The 11,622-nt window shown below is 45.3% G+C and overlaps 1 protein-coding gene across 2 annotated transcripts in view; it reads left to right on the plus strand.

Moving 5' to 3' along the window:
- Nucleotides 1-11,622, plus strand: part of LOC147437521 (MADS-box protein GGM13-like) — a 179,012-nt gene that overhangs the window by 114,392 nt on the left and 52,998 nt on the right. For both annotated transcript variants that reach the window (XM_086485957.1, XM_086485956.1), the window contains exon 10: nucleotides 7,709-7,789. In XM_086485957.1, coding sequence (XP_086342083.1) covers nucleotides 7,709-7,789 — 81 coding nt within the window. The remainder of the gene's footprint in view (nucleotides 1-7,708; nucleotides 7,790-11,622) is intronic.

The following is an 11,622-nucleotide window of genomic DNA, read 5'->3' on the forward strand; positions in this document are numbered from 1 at the left end:
TGCTGCTGTCAGATTATGTCCCTGTTCTGACGACTATGCGTTTTAGGTGTTTGCGCAGAGATCAGCCTCTCTCTAGGAAATGTTTGCTACACATCAACAATGCTTACCTCTCGCATGACACATTTCGCGAGATGATTCATCATGTTATTCCCCCACGGCTCGCCCAAATGCAGCTGATCCTGATGTTGCTTGGTATCGTTTCATCATGCAAGTGCAAAGTGTGATTGAGGATTATGGCAAGTGCTACATGCATCAGTCAGTTGGGGATGTTGAGGATGCCAAGTATATTTATCAAAAGATCCAACTTTTGGTTGATACGCGCCCATTGACCAAATGTGAATTGACTTTCAAGCTCGTGTACATCTGCAACATAATAACAAACGCAAACTAGATAAATGGGAGATTCGCGTTCGACATAAATCGTTTGTGGATAAAGGATGTTACTCGAAATAGTGTTTTAAGCACCTACACCACTCGAGGGCCTCTCAAACCATCAAGAAGGTTATGCTTCAATCAGGCTCTTGGAAAGCCTCTAAAAGTGAGCTTGCCGATGCCATGGTTTCACACTGTATTCGTTGCTCCTCCTCCAGTTTCTCTTGAAACTCATCATGCACGCCACCTTTTGTTATCTACAATGCATGCCATTCTCTCACCTTGAGATGCACAAGTATTTGAGGTGACTTTACGGAAAATGAATCATACTCACTGTTGCTTGCTCTCGACTGATGGTGTTCCCCTGATTGGGACGGGCTCACTATGGAATTTTTCATCTCCTTTTGGAGCCCTTAAAAAGGCCTTTACTCTACATGATGAATGTTCTTTGGACTAAGCAAGCCTTGCCATTATCTTGTAAGGAAGGCTTGCGGAAATTACTATCCAAGCAGGCACTTTGTGAGCATTTCTCTCGTTGGCCGTGATCACTCTTATGCCAGTCATATATAAAATATTGGCAAAAATGATTGTACATCGCATCAAGGAGCCTCTTCTTGTGGGTCATCCGGCTTAGTATGGCCTCATCCCTTATCACCAGATCATGGACAATTTGGATAATGCTCTAATTGGAATGGAATATGCCAAATATACTCAGCAAAATGTACTCGTGATGCAGGTAGACATTGAAAAATCCTTTGATACGGTGCAGTGGGACTTCATTGCCGACACAATCCAGGCATTGGAGAGTTGACTTGCCCTTGGCCATTGGGATGTTCTGTCAGGCAAGGTTGCCCCCTCAGTGCTTTATTATATGTCATTGCCACTCACCCCTTGTTGTTGCATTTGGATCATGTGACTTCGCTTGGTCATCTTCACGGATTGCAATTACCCTCTGAGAATGACTCCTAAGTGCTTTATTATATGTCATTGCTACTCACCCCTTGTTGTTGTATTTGGATCATGTGACTTCGCTTGGTCATCTTCACGGATTGCAATTACCCTCTGGGAATGACTCTATTGGGCAGGCTTATGCTTGTTCATGCCTTAGTATAACGAGGATGACATGCTTGAGATCATGCAAGCACTAGATATGTTTCGACTTGCGGCAGGCCTTAAGGTCAATTTCAGAAAATCTAAACTTCTGTCTCTTAATGCACACGAATGGCACCGTCTTCTGTGCCCCAGGGATATTTGTGATCGGCATGTGATTGCCAGGCACTTAGGATACTTGAAAGTCAAATTGCAGTATTGAAAACTGCCCACCTGGCCATTACAAGTTTGTCTCAGAATAGTCTAGAGCATGATGATCATAGCAGCTACGGTACGGGACTGGACGTTTAATACGCGGTGTACAATACGCGTACTAGACGTATTTTTGAGAATCAAAAATAAAATACGTCAACTTTTTTAGATATGATACTTCAATAAGAACAAATGAAGGAGTTCATGGACCTCCTCAATGACTTTTCAATATTTAGCCATAGCATACATAAACAAGCACCATGAAGCTCTAAAACACAACTGATCAATTAGAAAAAGACACATGTTTTGAGCAAAAAAACGTTAGAATAGAAAACGTTATGAGACGTATTGTATACGTTTCAATATGGGACGTCGTTTATTCTAAATAAAATACGCGTATTTTAGCTGCTATGATGATGATGGCCTATGTTTATTTCTAGTTGCCGTTGTTGCATTGGCCACATCCTCATCTCACATTGCTTATTTCTGCTATTCTATCCCATTTGTGGCGCACTAGTTCCCTCAAAAAAGGTCTCCGTTTGCTGTCAATGGAGAAACTTTGCACTGTGACACGTTTTGAGGGGCTGAACATTTTGGACCTTCGTTGCCACAATCTTGCCAGGAAGGCCATGTTGTTACCTACTCTTGTGCAACAGTCGCAGCCATGGACATTCATGATTGCCTCGCTGTGTCAGCATGTTACCACCTCCTCCTTTGGTCATGGGAAGACGTCCCTCTGGGAGATTGCATTTGGCAAGATGGTTGGAAATATTCCTGGTTGTTCACTTACCTCTAGTTTACTCGTTGCTTGGAAAGTCGTGACGGCTCATCTTTCATGGGATGGTAGACAACCACCAGAAGGGAATTTCTTGCGCTTGGAAAGCATCCGCAGGAGTATGGCATTCCCTCTTACTCTTGTTGACAGGTCGCCTCTCCAAGCTTACTTCCTTTCATGCCGTGGCATACGCACGGTGGATGATGTAGTTCGCACGTCTAGAAATATGCTTTGTTTTTACCAGGCAGTTGCACGGGCGTGCATTATCATCAGATTTGGAGCAAGCTTGAGCGCATGCTGGCTAATCTCATGGCTGTTCCACCACTGGCCGATAAATGTTGTACATCGGATTGGGATGTATTGGACATAACTTTTGTAGCCATTTCTGCCCGCAAACTTTATGCTTCTCTTCTGCCTGAATCTTGTGGCTGACCACTGTAATGCGCTATGGTCGTTGCATAACTCTGAGCAATGGTGGCGAAAGGCTCTCAGTGCGATTTGGAAGAGCCATTTGCCTTTGAAGGAATGTCTATTTCTATGGCACTGTTTGCTGGAAGCTCTCCCTGTTGGCACTCTCCTTAGTGCCTATCACATTAGCTCCTCTCACTGTGTCAGATGTTCAGCTTGTGATGAGACTGTCAGTCATTTGCTTTGGGATTGTTGCGTTACAAGGGCCTTCCTAGACCACATATCAGCCTGTATGCACCTCCGTCTTCTTCAGCAATCTTTCACAAAGCGTTCTGGGCTTTCGCTATTCTCCCGACTGCCCTTCAACAATATACGATCTTCTTTACCTGGGTCAGATTTTGGTCTCTATGGTCTTTGTGGCACCAACATAATTTTCTCATGTTCCATCAGCATGATGCGGATCCCTTTCCTTCGTTCCAAGATTTCACTTAGGCAATCCTTACATTTTGCACTCGATCTTGCCTTCGCATCACAGAACACTTTTGTGTTCTCCCTTTGTATCTGATCTTTCTGATGGGTTTTCCTTGCTTTGAGGTTTCCCATTTGTAAATTAATTTTAAGATTTACAAAAATAATAAATAAGTGCTTCTACTCACTACTCTAACAAAAAGAAAGTGTTTGAGGTAAATATCTTGACATGAGGGAGAAGGAGAAGGTACAATAATGAAGGACACAAGGTCTCTAAAAGGGACTTCAGTATGGATCTTATATGAACTCATCCTGCTGCAGCAAAAGAATAGAGCTGCCGAGCTAGCAAAAGTCAGAGATGCAAGGAAAGTGGCAAGGGCAGTTTACAAAGGGGACAAAGAAATTGTCAAAGAGTTTATAAATTCACCATCAAATGTAACGTCAACATTGTCTCATCCCCCATATTTATAAATGTGGTGATTTTGTTGTATAACATCTCTCTCCTGTGCCATAAGAGATCCCTAGAAGCTATTTGTACTTTTTTTTTTTTTGCTTTCTATGGCAAGATACCTGGAATAGAATGCAACCATCAGATGCACTTGATTTCTCCTCTAGGTCGACTTCAGCCTCAACATTGATATATCCTTTCTCTCTTTGCATGACCAATAGAGCAACAATGTAGCTATGTAACTCATCAGCATATAGCAACAATGTCGCTCATCAGGATGGTTGGAGGCGTATGGAGAAGCATACCCACACACTCAGCCGGGCAAGAGACGACATTCTGGGAGCATGCCCCAGAACAGTTCGTATGATGAGGAGTGCAGAGAGATGAGAGCCCAGCTTCAGAGAAATCTTCTTTTAGGAGTCATCACTTACAGACAGTCTCGGATTGCTTTCCGACGCCTTGTGCAACAGAAGAAGCGAGCTTACCTAGCTCAGATGGAGCGAGACTTATATCAGTTGTTCTTGAGTAGGGACTCAGGAGACGCCCTACTCGCGACCTGCTGGAGAAAAGCCCTCTAGGCCATCAACAGCAGCAGCACTTCGCACATTGTCATCTCATGCCTTCAACCTTCAGTCGCGCGCAAGTAATGGGATCCACGTCCCTGCCAGCTGAGCACCCCTGTCACCCTCTCTGTCAATGTAATCAGACACCTCATCAACATACATACCAGATAGAGTAGGAGACAATGGGCAGCCCTGTTTCACTCCAATAGTAGAGTGAACTAAATCAAATACCCCTTCCGGGGTGCGTACATGTCCCATCACTGATCTGTACAAAGCCATAATCCCCCAAATCACCTCTATGGGCACCCCCATCTCCTGTAGTCTGCACATCAATCGAGCTCTTGTACCATGTCAAATGCTTTGCGAAAATCCACAAAGCTACAATAGATCTGTCTCCCATGTGCTCTGCCCTCCTCAATGATGGCCCTGAGTGTCAGAATATGATCAAGAGTGGAGAAACCCCTCCTGAAGCTGGCCTGACCCTTTGCTCGTACACCCTCGCCCTTTGCCCAATTACTCAAGTGTTGCTCCAGAATAGATGCATACAACCGTGCCAATGTGTGTCCAACCATAATAGTGCGGTAGTTCCCAGGCTCTGTAGGGTCACCAGCCTTGAAGATGGGCACAATATTAGACAACCTCCAAGTCTCAGGTAATCCCTCACACATGGCACGATTGAACAACACTGCGAGAACCTCCATCAGCATATCCCTGGCATGTATAAAGTGCTACGCTACTAGACCGTCATGATCATATGCCTTCCCGGTCCTCATCCTGTCTCGATGGCCCTTTGTACCATCTCAGGTGTAAAGAAAGTTCTCGTAGCTGGGCAAGGCTTGGTAGGGTGTGGAAGGGGTTCTTGTCCAGGAACCGTATATAATGATGTCGCATATTGGCCCCACACATCAGGTGAAGTAATCACTGGGGGAGGGGAGTGCTCATGGAAGAGTCGCCATGCCTCTCCTGAGTCCCTACTCAAGAACATCTAATATAAGTCTCGCTCCATCTGAGCTAGGTAAGCTCGCTTCTTCCGTCGCACAAGGCATCGGAAAGCAATCCGAGCCTGTCTATAAGTGATGACTCCTAAAAGAAGATCCCTCTGAAGCTGGGCTCTCATCTCTCTGCACTCCTCATCATACCAACTATTCTGGGGCATGCTCCCAGAATGTCGTCTCTTGCCCAACTGAGTGTCTGGGTATGCCACTAATGCAGCCCCATGCAGTGTCTCAGTCAGTAGAGTGGTGCACTCCTCCACTGAGAGGCCTGTACCATTTGTGCCAGCTGTGCCTTCCAATAGACGGTCCCAGATCTCCTCTGTATAAACAAAATCAGTCTCTTGTGTAAATGTATAGCGGGTGTGTGACCTGCCTCTTGATGTCTGGGTTGTACTATAGTGAAATTTAACGAACAGTGTCAAGAGAGCATGATCTACTGCTATGCCCATTGGCCTGGCTCCCACTATGAAATCTTGAATGCAGGGAACAAAGCTCGGTTGTGTCATAACATAATCCATTGTACTGGCCCCATGTCTGCGTGGAAAGCATGTGAAACCGGCTGCTCCAGGAAATCGCTGTAAGCCATAAGTATGGCTAATCCATGTGTAGTCGTCATTTCCATGAGGTATCTCCCATACTCAGTCTTATCTCTCTCATATGAGCATCTGTCAAGTCCCAACTCACCCACATCTAGCTCTCTAAGAATCTCATCTGAAGTGTCGTAGAAGGCTGTCTGCGAGTTGCCCATTCGGGCATTGAAGTCCCCTAGGAGAATGATATCACCATCCCTAGAAAACTCCCATATGTCATCATCTAGTATAGAGAAAGGCGACTGTCCTCTGGGTGCAGCATATACTAACGTACTGGGGGGGGGAAGTAACATATGGAAACGTATAGAAATCGGCCTGTGTCAACTCTCTGCCTCACCCACATGTATCTAGCATGATCATCTCTCCATACAATATGTAGTAGTGGTTGTAACTCCTCCCTAAATAGCACTGCTACTCCTCCTGAACCTCTACTCCCATGCTCAGATCTCGCTATTGTCCTGTGGGTTGTCTCCCATCTGTAACCTACCACATGTGGCAGAAGCTATCTAGGGCTTGATGAGTCTCTGAGAAGAAAACAATGTCCCTCTCTCTGAAACCGTCCTCAAAGGCACCAACGTCCAACCTCATAGATCCATTACAATTCCAAGTAGCCATCTTCAGTGTGGTCGCATAGGTCTCACACCATCATGTAGAGTGCCGCTCTAAAATCACCACCCAACCATCTCTGTAAAATGCCATCTTTTCCTTCTCCCTTGCCACCATAATCTATGGCATTACCTCTCTCATATGCGCAAGCTGTGAGAGAGTGAGATCATCACCGAGGAAAATACCTGTCTTCTTGAGAGTAGGCCTCTTTTTCAGGAATTTCTTCTTCTCTTCCAAGGAGGGATAGCGTAGTATGAGAACTCTCTCTTTTGAAGATTTTCGCGGGCCACCACTCTTCTTGCCCACTCTCCATGCCTTTGTGTGTGAAGGCTTGTCCACTCCCATCATGGATATGAGGATTGTGGCCTCTTTTTCCACATTGTTTATGTCCTTGAGGCTTTGTTACCCTCACATGTAGAGCCCGCATCCTCCTCCTTTGTTCCTCATCGAGGGTCATGTTAATAAGAGTGGGTATACAAGGAACTTCCTTACCTTTCCCTTTCTTGGTGACCTCAATACATTTTTTGGCCTCTTCTACTTTCTTTTGTGTTGTGGAGATAACCGCGGCCCATGACTTCTTCTCCTCATCTTCCTCGATAACCCGTATTTCTTCTCTCATGGTATTCAATTATTCCATCATGGATGGCTGAATTTCGCCTTCTTCGAGCCGCCCACTTTTTGCTGCAAGAAGTTCAGATTGTGGCTTCTTGTGAAGCCACTTGCTCTTCGATGCGAGAAATCCTTTCGCATAGGTTCTTCTTCTCCTCTTTCCATTTCTCCATCTTTTGAAGCAAGGTTGCCTCCATCTCTTTCTTCCACTTCTTCACTTCCACTACAAGTGTTGATATCCGCTTGTTGGAACTTCATGTTGAGAGGGAGGCGGGCTATAGCCACTGGAGAGGCCATGTGAGAGGGGGTCAATGGGTAGCTCTTGTGTAAAATGTAGGGGAAGCCAGGTTGCCGAGTCCTACTTCGTGAATCAAGAACTTGCGAGTGAGGACCTTCAGAACAACATACAACAAATATTGTAAGTAGTATATTTTTTAGCTTTGTATCAGGGTAAGCGCAAAGATTGATGTGATAAAAGAGAAATTTTCTATCAAACTGAGAGAGAGAGAGAGAGAGAGAGAGAGATGAAATTAAATGTTATCTAAAGAGAGAGAGCTCTTGTGTAAATGTAGGGGAAGCCAGGTTGCCGAGTCCTACTTCGTGAATCAAGAACTTGCGAGTGAGGACCTTCAGAACAACATACAACAAATATTGTAAGTAGTATATTTTTTAGCTTTGTATCAGGGTAAGCCCTTGCAAAGATTGATGTGATAAAAGAGAAATTTTATATCAAATTGTGTGTGTGTGAGAGAGAGAGAGAGAGAGAGAGAGAGAGAGAGAGAGAGAAGAGAAAGATGAAATTAAATGTTATCTAAAGGCAATATTGACCTATAAGAACCAGAGAGTTACATCATGGTGAATCCGATTCAAGGTCTAGATAAAAAGAAAGAAAGAAACTAACTAAACAAAAACACTGAGAGAGAGAGAGAGAGAGAGAGAGAGAGAGAGAGAGAGATGAAATGAAATGTTATATTAATGTCTACAAAAGGCCAAAATGACCTATGAGACCAAAGTGATTACAATGGTGAGTCTAGTACCAAGTTTGGGTACAAACAAAGAAAACTACAAACTAAAAACTGAGATAGGAGTGCTACCAACTCCTATGGGTGGCTGGTAAGCTGAGCAATGGTATAATGCCACAAAGGTACAAAGTGGGTATAAGTGTCACCATGATACAATATAGCAGTAGCATGAAGCCTGTCCTGATCAACACTCTGGGTGTCGTGCTAGAACCTATGGATCCTCTACCGCAATCTCCGTCGGTGCTGCGTGGCTGAGAGAGAGAGAGAGAGAGAGAGAGAGAGAGAGAGAGAGAGAGAGAGAGAGAGAGAGAGAGAGAATGAAATGAAATGAAATGTTATAGTAACGTCTTCAAAAGGCCAAATGACCTATGAGACCAATCTGTTACAAAATGGTGAATCTAATACCATGTCTGGGTACAAAAGAACTAGAAATACTACTACTAGAATCCATCCTCATCTGCACTCTGGATGTCGAGAGAGTATGGCTCACATCCTCTGCTATAGTCTCCGTCGATGCTGTGTAGCCCCTCTCCTCAATCGTGGAAGGTAGCGGTCGAATGAGTGTGGGCCGAGCTCAGCAATGATGGCTGCTCCTCTGGCTGTCCCATATCTAGTGAAAATAAATCTGTAATCTGTCTCTAGGACTGTCTCTCTCTATCTCTCCCCAGTAAAGTGTCTCTATATCTATGTAACTTAAGTAGATATAGCCCAAGACATCTCTGAGAGAGAGAGAGAGAGAGAGAGAGAGAGAGATATGAAATGAAATGAAATGATATATTAACGTCTTCAAAAGGCCAAAATGACGGATGAGACCAATCTGTTACAAACTGGTGAATCTTATTACCATGTCTGAGAGAGAGAGAGAGAGAGAGAGAGAGAGAGAGAGAGAGAAAGAAATGAAATGAAATGAAATGTTATATTAACGTCTTCAAAAGGCCAAAATGACCTATGAGACCAATCAGTTACAAAATAGTGAATCTAATACCATGTCTGGGTACAAAAGAACTAGAAAAGAACTAGAAGTGGAACAAAATACTACTACTACTACTACAATCTAAAACTACGTGGGTGTAGCAGCTGATACAATAGGTACCCGGTAAACTGGATGTAACAGTGTGTGAAACAAAGATGGAAGAAATGGTGAGGATCCATCCTCATCTGCACTCTGGATGTCGAGAGAGTATGGCTCGAATCTTCTGTTGTAGTCTCCGTCGATGCTGTGTAGCTCCTCTCCTCAGTCGCGGTCGTCTGTATCTCTGTAGCTCCAATGCTTGGTCGATGAGAGTGCCAGTAGTGGTCGAATGAGTGTGGGACGAGCTCTGCAGTGGTGGCTGCTCCTCTGGCTGTCCCATATCTAGTGAAAAGAAATCTGTAATGTGTCTCTGGGACTGCCTCTCTCTAGCTCTCCCCAGTAAAGTGTCTCTATACCTGTGTAACTCAAGTAGATATAGTCCAAGACATCTCTGATCCTCATAACTCATGACCCTAGATAGAGGACCAAAACCCTCTCTGAATAAGCAGTGGAAACGCCCCCGTATCTCATAGAACACTGTGCAATGACATATGTAGTGCAACTCTGTCTCTGGCTCTCTCTGGCATAATCGGCATATCCTGCTGTCTGCTGGTATCCCTCTGAATCTACCAGTCTCAATCTCGAGCTGATGTGAGGATGTGCGTATCTGACCAATGGCAAAACGCAAACCATGAGACATATGTGTGTCCATGTAGCTGGGTCGAATCACAAACCCATCTCCTGTGAGGTGGAGAAGATGCTCTCTATAGAAAGCCATCTTCGTGCTCAACTCCTGAGGCGGCTCTATCCATGTCCTCCTGGTGTCGAGCTGGATCAGGTCCTGACGAATGAGTCTAGTGATCTCCACCCGTGTAAGAGACAGCGAGGGTGCCTGAAGAGAATACTGGAAAGGGGGCAACCTGTCCATGGTGAAGCCATGCGTCTGAAACCATGAAGTCATCTGTGCATACCAGCATGAAGTGTCCCCCTGTAGAGCTAACTGTCTGGAAGACTCAAGGGCCAGTCTAGCATATCTGTCTCTAGTAGTATCCCATAGGCTGTGCACAAAGGACACTGATCTGGTAAGCGCCTCAATCTCCATGGGGGGGCAGCTAGCTCTGCTCGAATGATCGCCTGAGGTACGGAGGCCTTGGCTCTAATCAATCGGGAGATCATAGATACCAAGGGCCTCTCCATACGTCTCCAACCATCCTGGCCTACAGAAGGTCCCCAAACCTGTACCCCATACATCATAGCTGAGGCTACTAAAGTATCAAAGAGCCATAACTTTGTCCGAGGTTCCTGGAACTGAACCTGCGAACACATCCTCTCCAAGCCTCCCAAGGCCGCATAAGCTCTGGTCAGTCTAGTCTCTGCTGCTCTCCCCAAAGAAAACCTCGGCCCAGTGAAGACTATCCCAAGGTAAGTGTATGCATCTGTATACTCCACAATCTCTTGACCATACGTGAAGGTCGGTGCCGATCTCCTGATCCACTGCGGTGTGGTGTTAAACACCATGACCTTGGTTTTACCAAGGTTTACAGACAATCCACTATCCTCTGCAAAACTGTGTAATGCATCCAACTGTCGCTGCATACCCTCTGGTGAGTCAGAGATCAAGACAATATCATCAGCATATAACAACAATGGGATCCATGTCCCTGCCAGCTGGGCACCTCTATCACCCTCTCTGTCAATGTAATCAGACACCTCATCAACATACATACCAAATAGAGTAGGAGACAATGGGCAACCCTGTTTCACCCCGATAGTGGAGTGAACTAAGTCAGATATCCCCTCTGGGGTGCGTACATGTCCCATCACTGATCTGTATAAAGCCATAATCCCCCAAATCAACACTGTGGGCACCCCCATCTCCTGCAGTCTGCGCATCAGTCGAGCTCTCGGTACCATGTCAAATGCTTTGCGGAAATCCACAAAGCTACAATAAATCCGTCTCCCATGTGACCTGCCCTCCTCAATGATAGCTCTGAGTGTCAGAATATGGTCAAGAGTGGAGAAACCCCTCCTGAAACCTGCCTGTCCCTTTGCCCGTACACCCTCACCCTCTGCCCAGTTACTCAACTGCTGCTCAATAATGGATGCATACAATCGTGCCAGTGTGTGTCCAACCATAATAGTGCGGTAATTTCCAGGCTCTGTAGGATCACCTGCCTTGAATATAGGCACAATAGTAGACAACCTCCAAGTCTCAGGTAATCCCTCACACATGGCACGATTGAACAACACTGCAAGAACCTCCATCAGCATATCCCTAGCATGTATAAAGTGCTCCGCTACTAGACCGTCATGATCGTAAGCCCTCCTGGTCCTCATCCTGTCAATGGCTCTCTTTACCATCTCAGTGGTAAAGAAGGTGCTCGTAGGTGGACATGGCTCTGTAGGATCTGGAAGGGGATCCTGCCCAGGAACCGTATATAACGATGTCGCA

This window comes from Adiantum capillus-veneris, chromosome 17 (assembly GCF_014529385.1).
Source record: "Adiantum capillus-veneris isolate H3 chromosome 17, ASM1452938v2, whole genome shotgun sequence".
NCBI lineage: Eukaryota > Viridiplantae > Streptophyta > Polypodiopsida > Polypodiales > Pteridaceae > Adiantum > Adiantum capillus-veneris.